The 27,875-nt window shown below is 40.4% G+C and overlaps 1 protein-coding gene across 3 annotated transcripts in view; it reads right to left on the bottom strand.

Moving 5' to 3' along the window:
• The window catches only part of REXO5 (RNA exonuclease 5), a 77,611-nt gene that overhangs the window by 25,959 nt on the left and 23,777 nt on the right, over positions 1-27,875 (bottom strand). Inside the window, exons 14-20 of one of the 3 annotated variants that reach the window (XM_060124015.1) lie at positions 17,906-18,010; positions 17,272-17,409; positions 13,993-14,085; positions 13,144-13,360; positions 12,714-12,898; positions 11,665-11,783; positions 8,200-8,514 (exon numbers count right to left, since the gene is read on the bottom strand). In XM_060124015.1, coding sequence (XP_059979998.1) covers positions 8,442-8,514; positions 11,665-11,783; positions 12,714-12,898; positions 13,144-13,360; positions 13,993-14,085; positions 17,272-17,409; positions 17,906-18,010 — 930 coding nt within the window. In that variant the 3' untranslated portion in view covers positions 8,200-8,441. Of the gene's footprint in view, positions 1-8,199; positions 8,515-11,664; positions 11,784-12,713; positions 12,899-13,143; positions 13,361-13,992; positions 14,086-17,271; positions 17,410-17,905; positions 18,011-27,875 lie in introns of those variants that run through there. The other 2 variants (XM_060124016.1, XM_060124017.1) reach the window with 2 other exon arrangements.

Genomic DNA, 27,875 nt, shown 5'->3' with positions numbered 1-27,875 from the left:
TTTTTTTTTAATTGAGTATCATCAGCTTACTTGTCTGGCAAGTGCAGAAGCCTGGACTGGCTTGAACTCTGCCAAACAAATATAAAAATGTATTTAATAGTTAAAACGTGTGCCCTTTCCCTTCTTGCTGCACCCATGTTGTCACTTAACCCCCAGAAGTTATTTATTTTCTTCTTTGTTAATGTCAGGCTCATTTGGGGTAATGTGATGACTGTTTAGGTTTACATGACCCACCTCTCCTTTTCCTACCCCCAAATATGTATATATACATATATAAGATATGTATATATTTTACCTATATAAAATATATATATATACACATATATGTATCTATATTTCTTTGTTTCTTTGCCTGCTAAAACTGGCTATAAAAGGGAGCCTTCAATATATATAGTATAAGAAGAGTGCCAGGGAACATCATAATGGAGGCTTTTGAATCAGAATTTGGACCAGTTTCATTAAAGAGAAGATTAATTTTCTCAGCCTTTTCCTCACAAGAGGGAGTCCCAGTTCCCCAGACTCCTCTGCGTGCTCGCTCCGTAAGGCCAGCTTTGGCCAAACTGCCACACAGGAGCTGACTCTGGTCCTACCTGGTTTCAGTAGAGGGTCCTCTTGTTATTTTTCCATTAAAAAGAAAAAATGTCCTCATAAAACTGTACTGGAAGGGTGGGTGGCAGGAACTTGTACTGTTCAGCTTCCAACACTTTGGAACAGATTGAAAAGGGAATCTTTTAAATAAAAAAATATTTACACTCTTGAGGTAATGAAGAGTTTGTCTATTAAACATTTGGAGTTTTCTCCCCCAACTTACCCCATCTCCCTCCCCGGTATGTTTCTCAGCCTGGGCAGGAATCACTTATTTTGAGTTCCTTTATTAGTAGCCTATGGCTCTGGGCTCCCATATTTACAAATGATTTAAGGAGTTTCTGCAGTCGATGTTTTTCTAAAATTGGTATTGACAATAGGGAACATACTTGAAGTTAGATTTTCTTTTTTGAATCCTAACCCTGACAGTTGCCCCTTCTTAGAGGGATGGATGGGAAACTTTCAAGTCAGCCACAGTAGGTTGGCAGTACTGCTGGAAAGCTGACGAGGGTCCCAGTCCAGATGTCTGGCTTTGTTCTAGCCTAAGACACAAGATCCTTGTATGAAGAGTTTCTAGAGGTCCTAGCAGGTTCTGTGTCTCAACTGTAGTCAGGGCATCTAGAGTGAGGTGTTAACAAGAGACTGCCTTTTCATCCAGTCAGTGTGCAACCCCCAGTTTTTCCCAATTCTGGATTGGGTAGAGGTTGAATAAGGGTAAAGGCAGGCTGCTCCTAGCCAGGTAAGGCTTTTTCTGTCTCAGATCAGAAGGGTGTATGGAGAGAAGGGCACAAAAGAGGTAGATGCTGAATATCCTGAGGACTCTGGAGGAACTGGATTCTTTCCCCAGCCTATAAGAAGGCACGATTCCATGCATTAGGTGTGCTATGATGGGTGGTTTTTTGTTTTAATTCAGCTCTTCAGCTTCCTCAACAAAAGAACCATTAAAAAAAATTATTTTGGGTTAAATATTTAATGGTCTATTTGTTGCAAAAATGCAAATTAGAAGCCTGAAAAGGGAATGGTCAGGGAGGGAGTTTCCTTCCAGGTTTGAGTCTTTAATGCAAGGAATTCAAGCTTCTGCAGTAGCCTGGGCCAATGCTCATTAACTTTCTCATGAAAAGCAGTTTTCTGCAAAGGGATCCAAGGTAGTGTGTGTGTGTAGGGTTTGCAGTTGCACTTGTGGGAAATGAAAGGTCCCTGTTCCTCTTCACCTAGAGATAGGTTTGCTGCTTAATGAGTGAGCTGTAATTGCTCACTCAATGAGTTGAAGAGGTCAATGCATGCCCCTCAAGTAAGCCAGTGCACCCTTCACTTTAACAATATGACACCAGAGTGGTGTGGTGGTGTGGAGAGGGGCAGGATGTGGATGCCATTTTGAAAATAGGCAAATATCAGAGTGGCTACAACAAACTGAATATGTTGGGAAATTGCTTGATTTTTGGCAATGGTTTTTTTTTTTTTTTTTTTTTTTTTTTTTGCGGTACGTGGGCCTCTCACTGTTGTGGCCTCTCCTGTTGCAGAGCAACAGGCTCCGGACGCGCAGGCTCAGTGGCCATGGCTCACGGGCCCAGCTGCTCCGCGGCATGTGGGATCTTCCCGGACCGGGGCACGAACCCGTGTCCCCTGCATCGGCAGGCGGACTCTCAACCACTGCGCCACCAGGGAAGCCCTTGGCAGTGGTTTTGTGTGTGAGCTTCTGTGGTATTTCTTTAGCAATTGATTAGAAAGCTGTATGAGATGAAGTGTGCTTCATTGAATTGCTCTTCCCCTCTCCCTGCCAAATTTGAATGTATCATTCTTAGCCCTGCCTCCTGTAATGACACTTTGCTATGCTTCAGCTAGTTGCCTCAGCAGTTCTCCCTGCCAGATGTGCTCACATGTGTGAGTTGGGTCCAAGATCCCATTTCTACCCTTCTGATAAGAAAAAAAAATCTAGAGCTGGGTAAAGATCCAAATTTCAACCAAGCCCTCAGCCCCGAGGAAATCCAATAGAAAACGTACAAGACAGTGTTTTCAATATTAAACTCCCTAAGGAAGGCACAAACTAGCCTTTTTGGAAAGAAAGAAAGATTAAGCCACACATTATTTTCGGTCTTTTAAACAGTACGGATCTCCCAAGGACTGGTGGCAAAATTCAGTCCTCAGTGCTGGAGCCTGCAGGGTGTGGGACTCCACAGTTCACGTGATGGCCTCATATACTATACCATGCCAAATTTAAACAACGGTAGGAAATTACTGGGATAAGGACCTGGTATAGGTTTAAAAAAACAGAAGATCTGTATTTAGGACTGTGTTTGGCTTGCCGCATTTAAAGTCAAGTCTTCAGTGCAGTGAAGCCCAAAGGTAGACCCAATTACACAATTATAAGGGCTGGGAGAAAGCTGCTGTTTTGCTGTAGTAGCCCGCTTTGCTATTTCTGTCTTATGTTTGGTTAGTGATGACCTGAACATCTTGGTAATTGACAAGGTCTTCCTTGGGGGACTCCAGCAGTATCTTGTTTAAAGAAGATGGACTTAAAAGGACTATTAAGTCATTAAAGTGTTAATTGGGACTCATTTGAGAACACGTGACATTGATCTTCCTCTGAATGCAGTCTGTTTTCTGATTCATATAGAGGGGTTCCCACCCACTTCCCCTTCAGAGTTTACTCCTTTGCTAAGCTGTAATTATAGCACATATCCAGGTTCACCTTGACTGGCACTGCCTTACAGTGAGGATCTGCAGGTGTTTTTCCTCATTGAAAGACAAAATTGAGTAACCATCAGATTCTGCTTCTGATTCAGGTACTAGGGCATCACATCCTCCTCCCTATTTCTCTTCTTGGAAACTGAGCCTGCTCTTCCAACCACCCACCTTCCCTAGTAGAAACGTTCAACACAAATCTTGGATATTGCCAAAGCCATTCAGCAGCTGCTGTGGTTTTATTCCCAACACACATTTATTCTGAGAGAAGTGTCTTCCCTCTGACCCTGGTCCCAGCCCCCTGAGTCTGTTATTAATTGCTCTTACCTGTTGCACTAATGAATAAGATTCTAGGTTTCAAAGGGGGAATTTGAAGCAATAGGCAAATGGGGCGTGGATAAATTGGTCCAGAAATAAGACACCCTGCCTTAACCCGCTGAGGTGATGAGTCCACTACTCATGTGACCCTCCACCTTTGTGGATTCCTCTTGGTTTGTGACCAATGTGTCTGTTTCTTGAAGTTGTACAAATTTGTTGACAAAAGTCAATACTTTGATTTTTATTCTCTGCACTGTTGCACTCTCCAAATGGCTCCTTGAATTTTTTAATTAACTTGTTACACACATTATTGTCACTTTTTTATTTGGAAGGTAACCTGCTGTTGGACTTAATAAATTTGTTTACTTGACTATTGATAATTCTGCAAAAAACAAAAACAAAAAACCAACCCCCAAACAAACAAAAAAAAACCAGTGACTTCATTCTGGGGTGAGCTTTACCCACCAGGAGCCTCTTCCACCAACATACTGGATGGCAAATCCTGTGCTTGTAAAGTAATCCAGATGGTACAGGATCCCTAGCTACAAACATGGATCGTTGACCTCCCACTCACCAAGCTTAATGGCTTTTGGAGTCCCAGGACTTGTAGGCAAGAAGCAAATGAGTCCTCACAGGGCCACTACCTAAACAGTCTTGCCTTAGCAACTGACGTCGATTCCCTCAAAGAACAAAAAGTGAACACTGTTCTAAATGGTTGGCTCCTACATCTATTAGGTTGGCAGTGATTAAGGCAAAGGAGGCAAACTGAAAACTGTCAAGTGCTACTGCTCTGTGACCTTCGGAAAGTTAAATTCTGCGTTTCCTTTTAGTCATCTGCAAAATCAAGAGACTTATTTCTATCAGTGTTAGGATTTAGAAGAACATCTGTGATTTATAAAGCACCTAAGACACACAAGTTTAAGGTTTCCAAAAGGCTGTTAGGTGAGTAATGCAGGGAATCCAGAGAAGAAGGTTGGCATGGTCACACACAACCCTTCACAAGTCACTGCCCCTCTTGGGGGCTCAACTTCCCCCTGTGCCAAATTGGGAGGATGGGGGGCTTAGACTAACACGATCCCTGATGGCTCCATCTGGCTCTTACATTCTGGAAGTCTAATTGTGGTACATCTTAGCTTCCTTTCATTGTATTTTCTGTCTAGTTATTGTTTATGCTCAGGAAAGCAAGGGGTTGAGTACATGAGGCTTGGTGAAAACATCACTGAATATCCCACGGATTTTAAGTTATATATCACAACCCGTTTGAGGAACCCACATTATCTCCCTGAAGTCACCGTTAAAGTCTGTCTCCTCAACTTTATGATCACCCCCTTGGGCCTCCAAGATCAACTCCTTGGCATCGTGGCCACCAAGAAGAAGCCAGAACTGGAAGAGAAAAAGAACAAGTTGATTGTGGAAAGTGCCAAGAACAAGAAGCAGCTAAAGGAAACTGAAGATGAGATCTTGGAGGTCCTTTCCCTTTCTGAGGGCAACATCCTTGAGGACGAGACTGCCATCAAAATTTTGCAATAATTGACAAATGGACACTATACTTAATGTGTAAAGAGACCTTAAAAATTCAGAATGGAAAATTCATTATGGAAAAGACAACAGAAACATGAGCAAAGGATATGGACAACTCTCTAAGGAAAAACAATTGGCCAAAACCTGGAAAAAATAGCAGATGACAATCTAAGAGGTGTGGGGAATAATAAAGTGAAGATTAATCTAAAGGGTATTCAAATAAACAAACTAAACCTATAATGAAAAACTTTTTTAATCTGTCAAATTAACAAAGATTTGAAACAAATCGATGCTAGCAAACACAAGGTAAAAACTTTCCTGGAATTAAAAAATCCTTCAGTTTTCATACTTTTTAAAAAAGCCCAGTAATTTCACTTCTAGGAATTTTTCCTCAAGAAATAATTATCTGCCAAAGATGTATGTACAAGGATATGATTGGCAGCATCATTTGGGAACAACTTAGTGCCAACCATAGGGGACTGTTTTAGAAATTATGGCACACATCAACATGTTGGAATATTATGCAGCTATTAAAAACTGCTTTTGCATAATGGAAAAAGTATGATAGAAGATTGTAAAACAGGGGCAGTCATTGACTGAGTGGTGGGATTAGATATGGTTTTAACTTTTCTAGATTTTTCAAGTTTCCATTAATGGATTTCCTTTATAATAGGGAAGAGAATTTACAAGAAGGGAGACAAAAGGAAATGAAAATGACATGGCTGAGTGTACTACTAAACAACCCCACTATGGGTGAAGAGGCCAGAAAGTTGGGGAGTAATGTGTTCAAAGCCTAAACCAAGTGTTCTGTGAAAACCCTTCAAGTTGCCTTTCCCCCCACATGAGACGCTGCTCCTGCAGCTGCCTTGGCAGCTCTGCATTGGCTGCCTAGAAGGGTGTGGGAGGAAAAATGCACAAACGCACTTATGAATGGAATGTGTGTTTTGCAAGAGGCCAAGTTGGCAGCTTTGGCTTCCAAAAGGTGGGAGCATCAGCTGAAAGAACAGTGTGTGCAGACCGGGGCCCCAGAGACCTTACGGTCCAGGCCTATCTCTGTAGAGTTCTAGAGTTGGGGGCCCGTGGGGAAACTTCCACCCCCACCCATCCAGGAAAAGGAATGGCCTTGGCTCTTCCTAGGAGCAAAGGGAGTGCTCTTGGCACAGGGAACCTTCATCTGCTCTGTGAATATGCAGTTGGAAGATGATCCTCAATAAAATGTAGGCTTTCCCTAATTTAATTCTCACAACAACCTTATGAAGTAGGTACTAATGTTACCATCTTTAAAATGAGGAAACTGAAGGGAGCTCCCTGGTGGTCTAGTGGTTAGGATTCCATGCTTTCACTGCTGTAGCCGGGGTTCAATCCCTGGTCGGGGAACTGGCAAGCTGAGTGGCATGGCCAAAATTAAATAAATAAAATGAGGAAACAGGCTGAGAGAGGGCAAATAATTCATACATATCCCACTCTTTGGTCATTTTCCACAAACTGAATCTTTAAATATTCATAATAATCCTTAAAAGTAGATACATCCTCATTTTATACAGCTGTAGAAATGGACTCAAACAAGGTTAAGTGACTGGCCCAGGAGCACAGCTGCAGTGCCAACCTAGACAGACACTTATTTTGTGTCTCAGGACTGGAGTCTCAAGAAGTAAACAGCAGCTAAACTCCCACAGCTTTGGAGCTCAGCTGCAGGGGGAAAGAATCCAGCAACATTGTTTCAAGATGTTCTCAAGGCCTTGCAGCTGATGTCAGCAGTATACCTGGGGAACTTCGCTCTTTACAGGGGAACTTCATCCAAAATCAAGAGCTTCAGTTCTGGCTCCAGGTTACCAACTTCCAGATCATATAGAAGTTGCATTTAAAGGATTAAACACTGCCTCAAATGCACAACCTTGAGAGTTATTTTAATTATTTTTTTCTAACTGTGAAAGCAATAATATGCTGACTTAAAAAAAAAAAACGGCCTATATACAGAAGAGCATTTGGTAAAATCGAATCTGCCAATCCCACTAGCCAGGGACAAATACTGTTCATATTTTGGTATATAGCCTTCCAGGTTTTGTTCCAAGGCTGTGCATATCTTTGTATAGTTTTTTCTACTCAAACTATACAGATTATCCTGTAACTCTCCATGCTTTATACAACCTATAATATACTATAAATGCACTATCTCATCTTCACAACAGTCCTATAAGATGTATACCATTATTATGTACCAAGCACAGAGATGTTAAATAATTTACAGTAATTCAAGCTCACCTAACTAAAAAGTAGGAAAGCTGGAATTCAGAGTCTAGCAGTTTGGATCCAGAGGTCTACTGCTGCTTCTTGTAGATCTCTTTCACTAGAGATTTTATTTACACACACGTAATTTTTAAAAATAGCTACATAGAATTCCATTGAATAACCCCATGACATCTCCTCCATACATGTTTTTGAGGATATTACTCTAGGAGTGGAATTGCAGGGTAGAGAGAAATTTAACAAGATTTTTTGTAATGATACATACTACATGCCAGATTAATTCATCTTTTCTGGAGGGCAGCTAATATCTCTATCAGTTTTGGAACTGTGTGTGCCTGTGCCCATGTCCTTTCCAACAAAGAATGTTGACAATTTGAGAGTTGATTAAAAACAAAGCAAAGGCTTTTACTGAAATTAGAGTTTCTAAGGGGGGGCTCTGGTGTGATGGGGGCACCTGTTGGTAAAGGGTAGCACTGCAGTCTCGCTCCGAAAGGAAGGAAGCATCCCTGAAAATTGAAAGGGGGGCTTCCTGAATTGGTTAAAAGCTAAAAGAGTCAGTCTTCAACTTTGCTCTGGTGGACCTGCCAGATTCGCAGTCTGCCTATCTTTTTCCTTCAATATTATAAAACCCATTAATAGAAAACAGTTTGCCTTACAGAAATTTGCTTCACAGATGTTACCACTTTGACAAACTACATAATACCTGGGTTTTCTCCACAGAGAAGTCACTCCTCCTGGTTTCCTTACCTATATACAGTATACCATTTAATAGGAGTGCTACATGAAATAAGCACCTGCTGTAATACCTGTGTATAAACCCACTGACACAAAGAAAGTACAAACTGGTTTCCTCCCCTCACCTTGTCTTAAGATGAGAAATGTCTGAATTTTAGGCTTTTATTGAAAATTTGTACATGTCATATAAATGGACTAGACTCCTTAAGCTGGTACAATGTTGCCACAAACTGTCTACTCTATAGAGGTCTGGCAGCCTCTGGAGTGCCTGCAGCCTGACCAAATTCTCTGCCATTGCCCACAAGGGATTAAGAAATGTGGCACATGGAAAATGGTGGGCAGACTCACAAACACTAGTTTAGGATGTTGCTTTCCTCTTCATCTTTTATTCCCATCAGTCCTAGGCCAGAGAGCGATCCATGAGTGCTGCAACAGACGAGGAATAAAGATAGTTTTTGTCGACAGGGTTGAATGAATGGTTATAGACTAAGGTAGAGGAAAAAGGTGGTTTTTTTTGATATGTGTATGTGCCATGGGGCAGGGGGCAGGCAGGTAGACAGCTTATGGAAAGCTGCCTGCTGAAAATGGTCCAATGGAAAGAATATTGACTAGTCCCAGATGCCTAGAATCAAATCATAGCTCTGCCACTTAACAGATGTGAGGCACATCTCAACTAAGGGTGAATGATCTCAAACTAAGACTCAGTTTCTTCAACTATAAAGAAATATTAAAATTACTATCTCACAGGGCTTTTGTGAGGACTACAGACAATAATGGCTAACATGTTAACATATGTGGAGCACTTACTGCATGTCAAGCAGTTAGGACTCTGTATGTGTTCTCATTTAATCCTCCAAACAGCTAGTGTACCTTATATAGATACTGATATAGATACAATTGTTATGTCCACTTTTCAAATAAAAAAACAGGCTTATAGGCATTATATAACTTGCTCAAGTCACACAAGCATTAGATGACCAAACCAGGTAATAATGGCAGTCTGTCATCAGAATCCTTTTAAACTATTAGAATTTTGTTTGCTTTATTTAAAACACTTTTGTAGCACCTATCATGTGCCAGGCACTGTTTGAAAAACTTTACAAGACGTTAACTTTTAATAATGTATGTTGTAAAACACCTAGCACAGTGCTTAGAATTCAGGAGTCATCTGGTACATATTAGTTCCCTGCCACCATGTAGTGAATATTCTTGGAACTGGGTTAGAGCGCTGAGGTGCTCTCCAAGGCAAAGGAGGCAGAAATGAGCAAAGACAAACACAGAATCTGTCTCCACCCGATGTCTGAACTTAAGCTAACAAGCCACAGGCCTTTTGGCTATGGAGGACTGGAGCTCTAAGTGCTGGAGAGTGGCTCTGGACCTAGAGACCATCAGAATTCAAATATTAATTGTGCACTTACTAGCTGGGTGACCGTAGGCAAGTTGCTTAATCTGAGCCTTTTTCTCATCTTGTTAAATGGAGATTCAACAACCTTAACCAAAACTGCATATAAAAGCACTTAGCAGTACTTGACACATTAAGGGTTTGATGAATTATAGCAATTATTAATATTTTCAGTATTAATTTTAGCAGTCACCAGAAGTATAAGGATTAAGAGCTGAGTCAGGCTCCCAGCACGAGGAAACCTTCTACTCTCCTTGCTACTCCTTCTTCCTGAGCCACTGTTACCCTTTCCCAAGTGTTATCTGCTGGCGTCATGGAGACAGCTGCACAGATGAGGCCCAGAGAAGTCAGTCACACAGCAAGCGTATAGTCTGGGGAAATACATGCTCCTGCTGCTGGGTTTGATCATTATGGCTATGGAAATCAGAGTGCAACTTTTAAAACAAAGGAGTAACAGCAGGTTTTGTTACTACAGGATTTGCTATTTCCAGAGTTTTCTCCTGACTTGTCAAACATGCCTTAGGACCTCTGCCTCAGTCAGAACCTAAGCCTTTTTTGCTCCCTGACCCAGTGCTCCCTCCTCTAAGCCCTCATCCCCTGAGAACACCCCAGCTACTTCTGGGAGAAGCAAGCTTTGGCCCTCTCTTGGCTAGTCTACCCACACGATGGGGAACTACAAGCTAAGTACTCCACTTGGTACACGGAAACCCCTATTTTACCCCTACCTCCATACACTGGCTCTGAGAAGTTTTATCCAGGAAAGTTTGCCCCTCAGGGTCCAAGCTCTTAAACAAAAGCTTTCTTTTTTCTTTCTCTGGCAAGTTTTGGTCACTTTTAAACCTCTTGCTGTTAAGTCTACCCATAAGCCTGTTTGAAGTATATCAGTCTAAGATTTTTTTTTGCTGTAAAACCTAGTACTTATTTCTGTTTCTCAGAGACAGTAATTCTCTCAAGCTGCCCAGCAGGTAGCCTGTTTCACTAGTGGCCCTAATACATGTTACAAGAATTTTATGACAGGAAGTTAACTTCTGATCCAGGCTTCAAGGCCTGAGGCATTCATGTTTTGCCACCTGGGACCTTCGGCCTGTGAAAGAATCCTAGAATGTCAGAATTTTAAGGGACTTTAGAAATAATACAATCCAGTGGTTTTCAAACTGTGCTTTTTTCAAAAAAAGCCCTCTTGCCCTCTTTCTCTCCTCCCCCAGCATACACATTCATTCATATATCTACTCATCCATTTCAGAATTGCTCATCTTTATGCCTTAGTAAAGATTTAACATCAATTTTTCTTTTAAAGAAAGGGTTTTATAGTTTCAAGCATTTGAAAATGACTGATTTACTCCAAATCCCTCATTTTACCAAAGGGAAATTGAGATCCACAGTGGGAAAGTGGCTTGGCCACTACTTGTCAGCAGAGACAGGTGATACAGCTGGGACTGGACCCAGAGTCCTGCTCCAGTATTCCTCAGTCTTAGAAACAGCAAAACAGGCCCTATCTCTTAAAAGTTAACATAAATGGTAAAGGGGGCAAAGGCAGGAACACACTCCTGATATGTGGGAAAGGTAGGTTATAGTCACATCTAAGCCTGGGCCTTGCCCTAGAACTTCTTGACCATTTTTACTCAAGTGCCTCTTGTTCCAGAGAGGCTGCAGAACCTAAGACCTCTGCCTTTAAACTGGGATGAGCTGTCTCCTTGAGGGACCACTAAGTGTAGTTATAAAAGCAAATACGATACACTACCAAAAGTAAGGTAGTTAGCTAGTGGGAAGCAGCTGCATAGCACAGAGAGATCAGCTCGGTGCTTTGTGACCGCCTGGAGGGGTGGGATAGGCAGGGTGGGAGGGAGGGAGACGCAAGCGGGAAGAGATATGGGAATATATGTATATATATAACTGATTCATTTTGTTGTGAAGCTGAAACTAACATACCATTGTAAAGCAATTATACTCCAATAAAGATGTTAAAAAAAAAATTTTAAGGAAAAAAAAAAAAGCAAATACGAGTAACATGGGGATACAATACCTCTCTCTTAGAACTGTGAGAGTTAAGAGATGATTCATTTCAGTTTTCGTTTATGTGCCTGGACGTCAACGAAAGGCTTTTCTCCAAGAAAAGCTTAAGTCCAGAGAGTCCAGAGGTCAGAATCATGAAGGGGCAACCCTTTAGTCCTTACCTCTCAGTTCCTGGCAGCAGGATGAGGCAGAGGGTGCCTGAGCACAGGCTGTGGTAGAGCTTTCCTATCTTCCTGCCCCAGTGCCAGGCTGCTATCTTTGGGTGGTCCAAGTTCAGCATCTAGAATCAAAGCCAGGTGTTGACACTCAGTCAGAGTACCCACCGCTGACCTTTGGAGGGACTGCAACATTCCTCCTCAGGCTCCCGGGAAAGGCTCTGTACAAATCCTCAGTCTGAAGCCAGAGTCTATACTGCAGGGTTCCTTGTCCACTCCAGCATCCCCAGACCTCCAAGTCAGTTTAGGGTCCTGAGTTAGGGAAACCAAATCACTAAGGAGAGCTCTAGTCTGGCCTCTGACATTAAGTATCTCTGTGACCTGGGCAAAGTCACTCACCAGCTCTGGTGTCTATTCCTCATCTGCTAAGTGTGGGACATTAGACCACGGCAGGGCTTCCCAAACTTAAACCATTCACCTTCTATCTTCACCCTTCTGTTGCATATTCCCTAATGGTTTTCTTTAAAGTGAGTCAATTTCTTCCTTAGCTTCGTCTAAGTAATACTATCCATGAAATCACACGTTCAGTGTGGTGGTTGCATACTTTAATGAATGTTAGAAAAACAAGTTCATAACAATAAAAGTGAAAAAAAGAGGTCCATCTATGACCACCAAAAATCATATTGTGTATGTATGTACTACACTTCAGGAAATCCTAGATCACTAAAGACTTGTCCAGCTCTCCAACTTCCTGTATTAACCTCTCAAAGTCCCTTGGAGAGACACCTGGAAAACCTGATTTTAGCAAGTTTGGAGGGGGCAAAAGTATGAGAGATCTTGGAGAAAGAAAGGTGTGTCCAGGGCCGGAAGACACTGGAGAGTGAAGTAAGACTAGTGGCAGGGCAGGAAAAAAAAGACTGAAGGCTTAAGTGTCACTTGAGCAGGACCATCCTATCTAATTTCCATAAACATCAGAAGGCCAACCACCAGAGCCAGCAAACCAAGGTAGCTAGCTACCTCTCCCCCCTAACCCCAGGATACATTTAATCACTCACCTGCACGGCCTCCTGCTCCGAGGGAGGAGGTATGACACGAAGCCCTGGGGGCCTTGATTCAGGAGGTAAGCCCCTGAGCCATGAATGGAGGTGCCTGGGGGTTAGGGCATGCCTGCCTTTCAGCTTCCAGTTCTTGCCTGTGAGAATGCCAAGGGCCCTATGGGCACTGCCAAAAGTTTTGAATCCTGAAAACAAGAATACCCCCTTCTGTTATTAAGGACCAAAACCAAAACCAAAACCAAAACCAAAAAACCTGATCACCATCCAAGCTGGAGCCCATCCAGAGCCAAGGGAGAAGGACAAAATCAGGAGATGTTGACCTGGTCCAGCCCAGGAGGGATTACTTGTTGAACATTTCCTTTCTCTGACCTCATGTTACCACCATGTCTAATCTCCTTTCCCAAGGCTATATTCAATGGCATAGACTTACTCAAGAAACAGTAGTTTTTCTGCTTTCCATTTTTAAGATCTTTAGGCAAGATCAGAGCTTCCAGGCCCAGGAAGAGGCTGGACTGTTGCAACAGGTGTTCCTTGAAGGTTTCACTCACTCCAGACAGGTATATAGTACCTCGGTTCTCAGAATCTTGTTCCAGCTCATTCACAAGGATGTCACAATCAAGGGTGAGCTCTGTCACAGGCCTCTGCACCTAACCAAGGAAAGATGGCATTAATGGTAGAAAAGTCACCACTTCAAACCCCAGGCCTGTTACATACTAGCAAGTAGCTTAATTCTGCAGCTTCCTTATCTATACAAGGAACCTAATGATAACTGCCCCAAAGGACTATGATAGAAACTTAATAGATAAATAAATACAAAATGTAAATATTTTTGTGTAAATAATACTCTCTTCCCTTTCCTTCTCTCCCCCACCAACTGCCATCAGTTCTCTGCCTTCTATACCAATGAAATTCTGTTTAATTGCATAAGAAACATCAAAATACCATTTGATTCCCCTGAAAGCTAAAGGGCAACCACAAAAAAACCACCCTGAAAAACCATTTGGGGTCTAAGTAGTGATAAAGAGTACATGGAAGATGTAGCCCAGGCTGATTTTGACAAAAATGAAAAGCTATCATGTCTTAGGTCACCACTATAAGAATGCTGGCCTTGGCTGAAGGCTTTCCATTACAGAAAATCTTGTGTCTTAAGCCTCTTGAGGGTGCTCGTCTAAGCTGTTATGTCTTAGGGTGCTGTAAATACAGGCTTGAGTAAATACAAGTACTGAAAATACAGGATTGAGTGAAGTGTACTACTTTATGCTTTCTCTGGAAACCCTACCTTGATGCAGGTACCCTCCACCAGGCTGCCATCCAAGGACTCTATGGCCAGCTGGGCACCTTCCAGGACTTCGTACTGTATACAGAGATGTGGCTGCAGAAAAATCAAGATTTCCTTGCTTTTGCTTTCCAGGCTCAAACTGCCAGAGACGGGGCTAGGAATGGGGCCCACCTAAACTACAGTGGCCAGAGCCACCAGAATGGATGTTCTTGCTGTGCTGGGCTAGACAGTGATCACAGACCATCAATTTTAAGTGGAATCATCATGGTTCAGGGCTTGGTTTTCAGAAAATAATCTTGTCACTTAAAATTGAAGCCTTCTCTCCCTAGGTGGTATGGGGAAAGCACTAACAAATTCTTTACTACCCAACTTGCTGTTCATACCATTTATTATTATTATTATTTTGCGGTACGTGGGCCTCTCACTGTTGTGGCCTCTCCCGTTGCAGAGCAACAGGCTCCGGACACGCAGGCTCAGCAGCCATGGCTCACGGGCCCAGCCACTCCACGGCATGTGGGATCTTCCCGGACCGGGGCACGAACCCGTGTCCCCTGCATCGGCAGGCGGACTCTCAACCACTGCGCCACCAGGGAAGCCCCCATACCATTTATTATAAATCACTAAAGTTACCGCTGCAAGTCACAGGTAGAGATTCCCACTTGCTTTATTAGCTTAATTTTAGACAAGCAGCTTTCCTACAAGCATGGGGAGGTTAAGTTCTTCCACTGGATTTGCATCTTCAAATTGACTTATTTTGCAGTTGATTAACACCAGAGTATCTAAATCTATGTGATGGTCTGAGCCACAGCATCATCATGGAGATTAAAGTGCTCCCATAGAAAAGCTTCATTTTATTGGATTTGGCAATGATTTCCTGAATATGACACCAAAGGCACAGGCAACAAAAAAAATATGAGAAGTTAAACTTTATCAAAATTAAAAAGTGTATCAAAGAACAACCATCAACAATGTCAAAAGGCAGCAGAACGAATGGGAGAAAATATTTGCAAATCACATATCTACTGAAGGATTCATATCTAAAATATACAGAGAACTCCTAAAACTCAACACAAAAAAATCAACCCAATTAAAAAATAGGCAAAGGACTTGCATAGACATTTCTCCAAAGAAGATATACCAATGGCCAATAAGCATACAAAGAAATGCTCAACATCACTAATCATTAGGGAGCTGCAAGTCAAAACCATGAGATACTATTGATACTTCACACCCATTAGGATGGCTACTATCTAAACAACCCTCCCCCCCAAACCAAAAACAAACAAAAAAAAACCAAGTGTCAGGGGAATTCCTGGCGGTCCAGTGGTTAGGACCCCCTAGCTTCCAATGCACGGGGCACGGGTTCATTCCCTGGTCGGGGAACTAAGATCCCACATGGGGCACAGCCAAAAACAAACAACAAAAAAGACCAAAAAAAAACCCCCAAGTGTCAGCTGGAATATGGAGAAGTTGGAACCCTTGGCATTGCGGGTGGGAATGTAAAATCGTGCAGCTGCTATAGAAAACAGTATGGCAGTTCCTCAAAAAATGAAATGAATTATCATTTAACCCAGAAATTCCACATCTGTGTATATCACCCCAAAGAACTGAAAACAGGGACTCAAACAAATACTTGTACATCCATGTTCATTTCATAGTAGCATTATTCAGAATGGCTAAAACGTGGAAACAATTCAAATGTTCATCGATGGACGAATGGATAAACAAAATGTGGTATAATCATGCAATGGAATATAATTCAGCCTTGAAAAGAAATGAAATTCTGATACATACTACATCATGGGTGAACCCTGAAGACATTATGCTAAGTGAAATAAGCCAGACACAAAAGGACAAATATTGTAGGATTCCACTTATATGATATACATAGAGTAGTCAAATTTATAAGACAGGAAACACAATAGTAGTTAATAAGCCTGGGAGAAAGGGGACTGGGGAGTTACTGTTTAAAGGGTACAGAGTTTCAGTATGGGATGATGAAAAAGTTCTAGAGAGAATGTACTTAATAACACTGAACTATACATAAAAATGGTTTAAAAGGCAAATTTTATGTATACTTTACAAAAAGAAAGAAAGAAAAAAAAAGACAAGACGACTTACAGGAAGGAGTGACAGTTCCTTGAATACCCTTTCCCATCCCTCAGTCTATGTTCCCAGGGATGATCTTTTTATTTCTGTTTTTAGGTGTAGGAAAGACAATAAAAGATTTGGGGAAAGCACATTTTAAACATCTAGGATTCTGCAGTTAGATCGCTTTAGAGACTTTAATTTTTGCTTCACTTTAATAGTTACTAAACCTAATAGTTATTAGTTGTATTATTAGCTATTACACATAATAGTTTAATGCACCAGATTAATAGTTGCCTATATCAAAATTCTAAAGGTACAAAAAAATTTACAGTGAAAAGTCTTCCCCTAACCCCTGTTCCCAGTCACCTAGTTCCTCTCTCCCTGGAGGCCTTCATTGTTACCAGTTATTGTATATCATTCTACATATATTCTAAGTTTTTATTTTCAATTCTTTTCATGGCTTCCTGTCTCATAGTGCTTATAATGTTGTTATTGCTTCATATAGTAACTTTAGTCTTTATCTGACTTCCTGCTATGACCATGAAGATAGAGGCTTACTCTATCTATACAAAAGGATGTATCTATACATCCTTTTAAAAAGTATGAATTTTTTAAACCATATACAAGTATTATTTCTTAAAAAGTAAAAATAATTAAACTCTTTATAGGGTTTTTATGTAAATAACAAACTAATAAACAAAACTTACTCCAAGAGATTGGAGAGCTAACAGCAACAACAAAAAAAAGCCCTACTCCTCTAGTATCTTAACCCAGCTATGAGCCTACTTTGGATTTAAGCCCTGCAGACTTCCCGGCACATGGAAGCTACTGCTGTTTTTGAAAGGGCATTTTATCATTTAAAGCTGAAGTCACAAGCATGAAGCCCATAAACTACATTAAACCCTAGACATATTTTTTGTCTGGCTTACGTAATATTTAAGAAAATTGGAGCCAACAATATGAAAATTGGCAGATTTCTTGATTCTCAAAACAAAAAAATCAGAAGATCTGGCAATATGGGGCACACATTCTTATGGGTCAACACTGTTCCCATGAGACAGAGCATGTCTCACATTCCAGTCGGTGACAATCAAGCTCAAATCACTAATACTTGAAGGACCCTAGAAGGCATCTGAATTTCCCACACTAGATTAGAAGGTCAAAATCTAAGTTTTCTTGTCTCATTACCTGATGGGATTCAAGAGTAAGAGTCACTGACAGGACTGGACCAAAACTCTCAAACAGCCTATTCAGAGCTCTAAGGTTACAATTTTTGCTAAACGGCCCAGCATAGACAGTTGACATCTCCATCCACTTGATCTTCATCTATAAGAAAAACAACAGAATATAGTAAGGAGGTGGATGTGGAAAGAGAATTAAGTCAAATCTAAAGAAATCATGAGTCAAAACATGGGATAATTCCTTTCAAGGAATTTCTTAACACAAACACTTGCCAAATGTACAAGGATTTGTATACAGGGATTTCATTGCATCATTATTTGGAATAGCAAAAATTATAAAGTGCAAATGCTGAAAATAGGTATATCATACAATGGAAAACTATGCAGCACAAGGGAAATAAGATTATATAGTGTTATGAACAGATGTGTAAGATATACTGTTAAAGGAATAAATAAAGTTGCAAAACAGTATATATAGTCTGACTCCCATTTTTATAAAAATGAAAATGGTAATATATTGATACATATAGAAAAAATTTAGAGAAGTATACAGTAAACTTAATGAAGTATGTATTACTTTCCTTAATGGGGAGAGATTATAATAGGTCAAATAAATCATCTAGCAGAACCCATTCACTTACTCTTTTGCTCATCTCCTCACTGAGGTTGGGTGGAAAGGGTTCAAGAGAGAACTGCATGATGCTGAAGGTAAACAGGGGGACTTCCACTCTAGCCTGCTCAAGAACCTGCAGAAAACAGCACAGCCTGGATGAAGCAGGAACCTAATAGTCTACTGTGGCTCATGGAGGTGAGCCACAGTAATATAAACAATGGTTGTCTTTTTACCCATATTAAAAAGCAATGAGGCTGACTTCAAGGTCCAGAAGAAAATGGTGACACCACACAGTCTTGTAGAAAAACCATATAATCAGGAAAGAGAATAAATAGAATCACATATGACCCAGATCTTTAGCATTACTAAGAAGCAGGCTACTACAAGCTTCAAATTACCTCTAAGTAAAGAAACAAGTTAAATTCTGCAAGCCTGTGAATAAAGAGAGGGAGAAGAGACGCAAGAGACTCGGGGAAAAAAAAAAAATCAAGGGGCATGGAAGACTTGGATGAAACAAACAAAATCAGCCCCAGAAAGAAAGTACAACAAAATGCCAAAATAATGAACACAGGTCACAACTTTGATAGTTCAAGCACTTAACTACAAGGAAGAGACTTGACAGCCTCAGAGAAGCAGTGCTTCTGGGGAAGAATCAGATATATAGAGAAGAGGCAATACCCTGCTTGAGACACTGCAGTGAAGGAAAAGAAGGAAATAAAGAAATCAGGAGGGAAATTAAGGATCCTGCGGGGGGAAAAAAAATAAAACAAATACCAGTCCCTCCCAAGAGCATTATAAACTTATTTTTCCCAGCACATCTTTCTCAAAAAAACCCCAACACTTTAAAAAAAGAAAAAGAGAGCATGACATCAGCACGATAGAGTACAAGGCAGCTTTAAGCCCTCAGTTTTCCATAGACACCGAGTTAACACTATATAGACCAGAATACCTTTGCAACAACTCTAGAGACCAGTTGAGAAGTTACAGCACCCAGAAACAACAACAACAACCAGAAGGGATTCCAGCAAAAGGGAAAGGAAAATATGTAGTTTTGTGTACCCATCCGTCCCTTCCCCTATCTGACCCAGCAGGGCTCAACACAGAGGAAGTTTCCCACACTGGAGATCTTCCCTCTGGACAGAAACAAGAGTGGACCATGCAGCCAATGTCATGGCTAGGCTGGGCACTGCCTGAGGGACTAGTTTCTGTCTCACCTGACTCAGAGCACTGATAGGACTGGCAGCCTTGTTTGGAAGCCACTGAAAACACATGCAATCACCACAGCACATTAGAGCTGCAGTTACAAAAGCAGATGTCAGGAGGAGCAACAGATTGCAAGCTCTGAGGAGAAACAGGGACAAGCTGCTCAGGGAATATGAGACAACTAAAAGCACCTGCACAAGCTCAGAGAAGACACATCCTCAAAGTATGTTCGAGAGGTCCTGAAACCTCAGGCTGAGCTGATTAGTGAAAGTCTTCCCTTCCACCATGCCAGGCACTAACAATTGGAGAGGTAGTTGACAAAAAAAAAAAAAAGAACTAAAAGAGAACAAAGATAGACAGACAACTAATGAAATCAGGAAAATTATGCATGAACAAAATGAGTATTTCACTAAAGAGACAGCAACTATAAAACAGAACCAGACACACACTGCGGTGGCGGAGGCAATGGCGGTGGGGTGGAGCAGCCAGCCGAGCCTGGGCCAGCAGGGCCACGGGCTGCCAGTGTGCGGTGCCACCAATCCGCCTGCCTGCCCTCTCCTCGTGGAGTGGTGGCGGGGAGGCAAGAAACAGCTACTATTATATGTTGTAAAATGGATGTCTTCTAAAAATTTCCCGAGAAGATGGTGGAGTAGAAGGACATGCGCTCATCCCTCTTGCAAGAGCACCGGAATCACAACTAACTGCTGAACAATCATTGATAGGAAGACACTGGAACTCACCAAAAAAGATAACCCACATCCAAAGACAAAGGAGAAGCCACAATGAGATGGTAGGAGTGGCCCAATCACAATAAAATCAAATCCGATAACCGCTGGGTGGGTGACTCACAAAATGGAGAACAATTATACCCCAGAAGCCCACCCATGGGAGTGAAGGTTCTGAGCCCCATGTCATGCTTCCTAACCTGGGGGTCTGGAAACAGGAGAAGGAATTGCCACAGAATTAGACTTTGAAGGCTGGCGGGATTTGACTGCAGGATTTCGACAGGACTGGGGGAAACTGAGACTCCCCTCTTGGAGGGCACACACAAAGTAGTATGTGCATCAGGACCCGGGGAAAGGAGCAGTGACCCCATAGGAGAGTGAAACAGACCTACATGCTAGTGTTCAAGGGTCTCCTGCAGAGGCGGGGGGCGACTGTGGCTCACCCCAGGGACAAGGACACTGGCAGCAGAAGTTCAGGGAAGTAATCGTTGGCATTAGCCCTCCCAAGAGTCAGTCATTAGCCCCACCAAAGAGCCCAGGTAGGCTCCAGTGTTGGGTTCCCTCAGGCCAAGCAACCAACAGGGAGGGAACCCAGCCCCACGCATCAGCAGTCAAGTGGATTAAAGTTTTACTGAGCTCTGCCCACCAGAGCAACAGTCAGCTCTACCCACCACCAGTCCCTCCTGTCAGGAAGCTTGCACAAGCCTCTTAGATAGCCTCATCTACCAGGGGGCAGACAGCAGAAGCAAGAAGAAGTATAATCCTGCAGCCTGTGGAATGTAAACCACACTCAGAAAGACAGACAAAATGAAAAGGCAGAGGACTTTTTACCAGATGAAGGAACAAGATAAAACCCCAGAAAAACAACTAAATGAAGTAGAGATAGGCAACCTTCCAAAAAAAGAATTCAGAATAATGATAGTGAAGATGATTCAGAACCTTGGAAAAAGAATGGAGGCGAAGAGTAGATGCAAGAAATGTTTAACAAAGACCTAGAAGAATTGAAGGACAAACACCTAGAAGAATTAAAGAACAAACAAACAGAGATGAACAATACAATAATTGAAATGAAAAATACACTAGAAGGAATCAATAGCAGAACAACTGAGGCAGAAGAACAGATAAGTGACCTGGAAGATAGAAAGGTGGAATTCACTGCCGCAGAACAGAATAAAGGAAAAAAGAATGAAAAGAAATGAAGACAGCCTAAGAGACCTCTGGGACAACATTGAACACACCAACATTAGCATTCTAGGGGACCCAGAAGGAAAAGAGAGAGGGAAAGGACCCAAGAAAATATTTGGAGAGATTATAGTTGAAAACTTCCCAAACATGGGAAATGAAATAGCCAGCCAAGTCCAGGAAGTGCAAAGAGTCCCAGGCAGGATAAACCCAAGGAGAAACACACCGAGACACATAGTAATCAAATTGACAAAAATTAAAGACAGAGAAAAATTATTAAAAGTAACAAGGGAAAACCAACAAATAACATACAAAGAATCCCCATAAGGTTAACAGCGGATTTCTTAGCAGAAACTCTACAAGCCAGAAGGGAATGGCATAATATATTTAAAGTGATGAAAGGGAAGAACCTACAACCAGGATTGCTCTACTCAGCAAGGATCTCATTCAGATTGACGGAGAAATCAAAAGCTTTACAGACAAGCAAAAGCTAAAAGAATTCAGCACCACCAAACCAGCGCTACAACAAATGCTAAAGGAACTTCTCTAAGTGGGAAGCACAGAAGAAAAGGACATACAAAAACAAACCCAAAATAGTTCAGAAAATGGTAACAGGAACATATCGATAATTACCTTACATGTGAATGGATTAAATGCTCCAGCCAAAAGACACAGGCTCACTGAATGGATACAAAAACAAGACCCATGTATATGCTGTCTAAAGAGACCCACGTCAGACCTAGGGACACATACAGACTGAAAGTGAAGGGATGGAAAAAGATATTCCATGCAAATGGAAATCAAAAGAAAGCTGGAGTAGCAATATTCGTATCAAACAAAATAGACTTTAAAATAAAGAATGTTATAAGAGACAAGAAAAGACACTACATAATAATCAAGGGATCAATCCAAGAAGAAGATATAACAGTTATAAACATATATGCACCCAACATAGGAGCAACTCAATACATAAGGCAAATGCTAACAGCTATAAAAGAGGAAATGAACAGTAACACAATAACAGTGAGGGACTTTAACACCTCACTTACACCAATGGACAGATCATCCAGACAAAAGATTAGTAAGGAAACACAATCTTTAAATGACACAACAAACCAGATAGATTTAATTGATATTTATGGGACATTCCATCCGAAAACAGGAGATTACACTTTATTCTCAAGTGCACACGGAACATTCTCCAGGATAGATCACATTTTGGGTCACAAATCAAGCCTTGGTAAATTTAAGAAAATTGAAATCATATCAAGCATCTTTTCCGACCACAACGCTATGAGATTAAGAAATAAATTACAGGGAAAAAAACGTAAAAAACGCAAACATGTGGAGGCTAAACAATGCCTTACTAAATAACCAAGAGATCACTGAAGAAATCAGAGGAAATCAAAAAAATACCTAGAAACAAATGACAACAAAAACACGACGATCCAAAACCTATGGAATGCAGCAAAAGCAGATCTAAGAGGTAAGTTTATAGCAATACAAGCCTACCTCAAGAAACAAGAAAAATCTCAAATAAACAATCTAACCTTACACCTAAAGGAACTAGAGAAAGAAGAACAAACAAAACCTAAAGGTAGTAGAGGGAAAGAAATTGTAAAGATCAGAGCAGAAATAAATGAAAGAGAAACAAAGAAAACAATAGCAACGATCAATAAAACTAAAAGCTGTTTCTTTGAGAAGATAAAATTGAAAACCTTTAGCCAGACTCATCAAGAAAAAGAGGGAGAGGACTCAAATCAATAACATTAGTAAGGAAAAAAGAAGTTACAACGGACACCCCAGACATACAAAGCATCGTAAGAGACAACTACAAGCAACTCTATGCCAATAAAATGGACAACCTGGAAGAAATGGACAAATTCTTAGAAACGTGTAGCCTTCCAAGACTGAACCAGGAAGAAATAGAAAAAATGAACAGACCAATCACAAGTAATGAAACTGAAACTGTGATTAAAAATCTTCCAACAAACAAAAGTCCAGACCAGATGGCTTCACAGGTGAATTCTATCAAATATTTAGAGAAGACCTATCCTTCTCAAACTCTTCCAAAGAATTGCAGAGGAAGGAACACTCCCAAACTCATTCTACAAGGCCAACCATCACCCTGATACCAAAACCAGACAAAGATACTACAAAAAAAGAAAATTACAGACCAATATCACTGATGAATATAGATGCAAAAATCCTTAACAAAATACTAACAAACTGAATGCAACAACACATTAAAAGGATCATACACCATGATCAAGTGGGATTTATCCCAGGGATGCAAGGATTCTTCAATATATGCAACTCAATCAATGTGATACAACATATTAACATATTGAAGAATGAAAACCATATGATCATCTCAATAGATGCAGAAAAAGCTTTTGACAAAATTCAACACCATTTATGATAAAAACTCTTCAGAAAGTGGGCACAGAGGGAACCTACCTCAACATAATAAAGGTCACATACAACAAACCCACAGCAAACATCTTTCTCAATGGTGAAAAACTGAAAGCATTTCCTCTAAGATCAGAAACAAGATAAGGATGTGCACTCTCGCCACTATTATTCAACATAGTTTTGGAAGTCCTAGCCACAGCAATCAGAGGAGAAAAAGAAATAAAAGGAATACAAATTGGAAAAGAAGAAGTAAAACTGTCACTGTTTCCAGATGACATGACACTCTACATAGATAATCCTAAAGATGCCACCAGAAAACTTCTAGAGCTAATCAATGAATTTACTAAAGTTGCAGGATACAAAATTAATGCACAGAAATCTCTTGCATTCCTATACACTAACAACGAAAAATCAGAAAGAGAAATTAAGGAAACAATCCCATTCACCACTGCAACAAAAAGAATAAAATATCTTGGAATAAACCTACCTAGGGAGACAAAAGATCTGTATGCAGAAAACTATAAGACACTGATGAAAGAAATTAAAGATGATACCAACAGATGGAGAGATATACCATGTTCTTGCACTGGAAGAATCAATATTGTGAAAATGACTATACTACCCAAAGCAATCTACAGATTCAATGCAATCCCTATCAAAATACCAATGGCATTTTTTATGGAACTAGAGCAAAAAATCTTAAAATTTGTACAGAGACACAAAAGATCCCAAATAGCCAAAGTAGTCTTGAGGGAAAAAAATGGAGCTGGAGGAATCAGACTACAAAGCTACAGTCATCGAGACAATATGGTAGTGGCACAAAAACAGACATACAGGTCAATGGAACAGGATAGAAAGCCCAGAGATAAACCCATGCACCTATGGTGAACTAACCTATGGCAAAGGAGGCAAGGATATACAATGGAGAAAAGACAGTCTCTTCAATAAATGGTGCTGGGAAATCTGGACAGCTACATGTAAAAGAATAAATTGGAAAACTCCCTAACACCATACACAAAAATAAACTCAAAATGAATTAGAGACCTAAATGTAAGACCAGACACTATAAAACTCTTAGAGGAAAACATAGGTAGAACACTCTTTGACATAAATCACAGCAAGATCTTTTTTGATCCACCTCCTAGAGTAATGGAAATAAAAACAAAAATAAACAAATGGGACCTAATGAGACTTAAAAGCTTTTGCACAGCAAAGGGAACTAGAAACAGGATGAAAAAACAGCCCTCAGAATGGGAGAAAATATTTGCAAACGAATCAATGGACAAAGGACTAATCTCCAAAATATATAAATAGCTCATGCAGCTCAATATTAAAAAAACAAATAATTCAATCAAAAAATGGGCAGAAGAACTAAATAGACACTTCTCCAAAGAAGACATACAGATGGCCAAGAGGCACATGAAAAGATGTTCAACATCACTAATTATTAGAGAAATGCAAATCAAAACTACAATGAGGTTATCACCTCACACTGGTTAGAATGGGCATCATCAGAAAATCTACAAACAACAAATGCTGGAGAGGGTGTGGAGAAAAGGGAACCCTCTTGCACTGTTGGTGGGAATGTAAATTGATACAGCCACTATGGAGAACAGTATGGAGGTTCCTTAAATAACTATGAATAGAATTGCCATATGACCCAGCAATCCCACTACTGGGCATATACCCAGAGAAAACCGTAGTTCAAAAAGACACATGCAACCCAGTGTTCATTGCAGCACTCTTTACAATAGCCAGGTCATGGAAGCAACCTAAATGCCCATCAACAGACGAATGGATAAAGAAGATGTGGTACATATATACAATGGAATGTTACTCAGCCATAAAAAGGAACGAAACTGGGTCATTTGTAGAGACGCAGATGGACCTAGAGACTGTCATACAGAGTGAAGTAAGTCTGAAAGAGAAAAACAAGTATCATATATTAACGCACGTATGTGGAATCTAGAAATATGGTACAGATGAAGCAGTTTGCAAGGCAGATAGAGGCACAGGTGTAGAGAACAAACGTATGGACACCAAGGGGGAAAAGCAGGTGGTGGGGATGTGGTGGTGGGATGAATTGGGGGAGCTGGGGATTGACATATATACAGTAATATGTATAAAATAGGTAACTTATATAAGAACCTGCTGTATAAAAAAATAAAATAAAATTCAAAAAAAAAAGAAAAAAGAACCAAACAAATTCTGCTGCTGAAAAATACATTAAGTGAGTTGGAAAATTCACTAAAGGGGTTCAACATCAGACTTGATCAGGCAAACTTGAAAACAGATCTTTGAAGTCATTAAGTTAAAGCAAAAAAAAAAAAAAAAAAAGAAGAAGAAGAAAAGGAAACAGAGTCTAACAGCCCTTGGGACACCATCATTAGGACCAATTTACAAATTATAGGAGTCCCAGAAGAAAAGAGAAAGGAGCAGAGAGCTTATTTGAAGAAATAATGGCTGAAAACCCTCCATATCTGAGGAAAGAAATGAACATACAAATTCAATAAGCTGAAAGAACTCCAAGAAAGATAAATCCAAAGACACGCACAGAAAGACACATTACAGTCAAATTGTTAAAAGTCAAAATTAGAGAATCTTGGAAGCAGCAAGGGAAAAGCAAATCATCACATACAAGGAAGCTTTCATAAGATTATCAGTGGATTTCTTAACAGAAACCTTGCAGGCCAGAAGAGAGTGGCATGAGATATTCAAAGTGATAAAATAAAAAACCATCAACCGGGCTTCCCTGGTGGTGCAGTGGTTGAGAGTCCGCCTGCTGATGCAGGGGACACGGGTTCGTTCCCCGGTCCGGGAAGATCCCACATGCCACGGAGCGGCTGGGCCTGTGAGCCATGGTCCCTGAGCCTGCACGTCCGGAGCCTGTGCTCCACAACGGGAGAGGCCACAACAGTGAGAGGCCCACGTACTGCAAAAAAACAAAAAAACAAAAAAACCATCAACCAAAAAAAAGAAAACAAAAACAAAAAACAACCATCAACCAAGAAAACCGTATCCAGCAAAACTATGCTTCAAAAATGCAGGGGAAAAAAAAAAAATGCAGGGGAAAAAAAAGTTGAGGAAGTTTATTATCACTAGGCTTGCTCTTATAAGAAATGCTAAAGGGAGTCCTTCAAGACGAAAGGATACTAGACAACAACATGAAAAAGTTTTCCAGTTAAGGTAATACATGGACACATATAATAACCTGTATTAATGTAACTTTGGTGCATAAATTCACTTTTAATTCTTATTCAGAACTTAAATGACAAAAACATGAAAAAAATAACTATATGCCTATGTTAATGGGCATATAACATATAAAGATGCAATCTATGATATCAGTAACAAAGTCGAGGGGGTGGATCTTATAGGAGTACAGTTTTTGTATGCAATTAAACTGCTATCCGTTTAAAATGGAATGTTATAATTTTAAGATGTTTTATGTAACTGCAATGATAACTGCAAAAAAAAATCTATAGAACATACACAAAAGGAAATGAGAAGGGTATCAAAGCACGTCTCTACCAACAAAAAAAAAATCAAAACTCAAAGGAAGACAGTAGAAAGGAGAGGAGGGACAAAAAGCTGTAAGACATACAGAAAACAACAAAATGTAAATAGCTCTTCCAATCTAGTGATTACTTTAAATAGCAAAATGTCAGCAAACTGAATTCAACAGCACATTAAAAGTATTATACACCATGACCAAGTGAGATGTATTCCTGGAATGCAAGGATGGTTCAATGTATGAAAACAATTCCATGTAATATACCACATTAACAGAATGAAAGACAAAACCACATGATCAATCAACTGATGCAGAAAAAGCATTTGACAAGATTCAAACTCTTTAGAGATAAAAACACTCAACAAACTAGAAATAGAAGGAAACTACTCCAACATAATAAAGGCCATATATGAAAAGCCCACAGCTAACATCACACTCAAAGGTGAAAGACTGAAAACTTTCTGTAAGATCAGGAACAAGGATGTCTGCTCTTGCCACTCTATTCAACACAGTATTGAGAGTTCTAACCAGAGTAATTAGGTAAGAAAAGGAAACAAAAGCCGTCCAAATTGGAAAAGCTCTCTCTGTTCACATAGGACATGTAGAAAACCCTAACAATTCTACAAAAGCAATGTCAGGACTAAACAATGAGTTCAGCAAATTTGAAAGATTCAAAATCAACACACAAAAAATCAGTTGTGTTTCTACATACTAACAATGAACAATCAAAAAAGGAAATTAAGAAAAAAATCTCATGTACAATAGCATCAAAAAAGAATAAGATACTTAGGAATAAACCAAACCAAGGAGGTGAAACATTTCTATGCTAAAAACTACAAAACAGGGCTTCCTTGGTGGCGCAGTGGTTGAGAGTCCACCTGCCGATGCAGGGGACACGGGTTCGTGCCCCAGTCCGGGAAGATCCCACATGCCACGGAGTGGCTGGGCCTGTGAGCCAT

The sequence above is a fragment of the Lagenorhynchus albirostris genome, chromosome 15, assembly GCF_949774975.1.
Source record: "Lagenorhynchus albirostris chromosome 15, mLagAlb1.1, whole genome shotgun sequence".
NCBI lineage: Eukaryota > Metazoa > Chordata > Mammalia > Artiodactyla > Delphinidae > Lagenorhynchus > Lagenorhynchus albirostris.
This window is presented reverse-complemented; position numbering and strand designations above follow the sequence as displayed.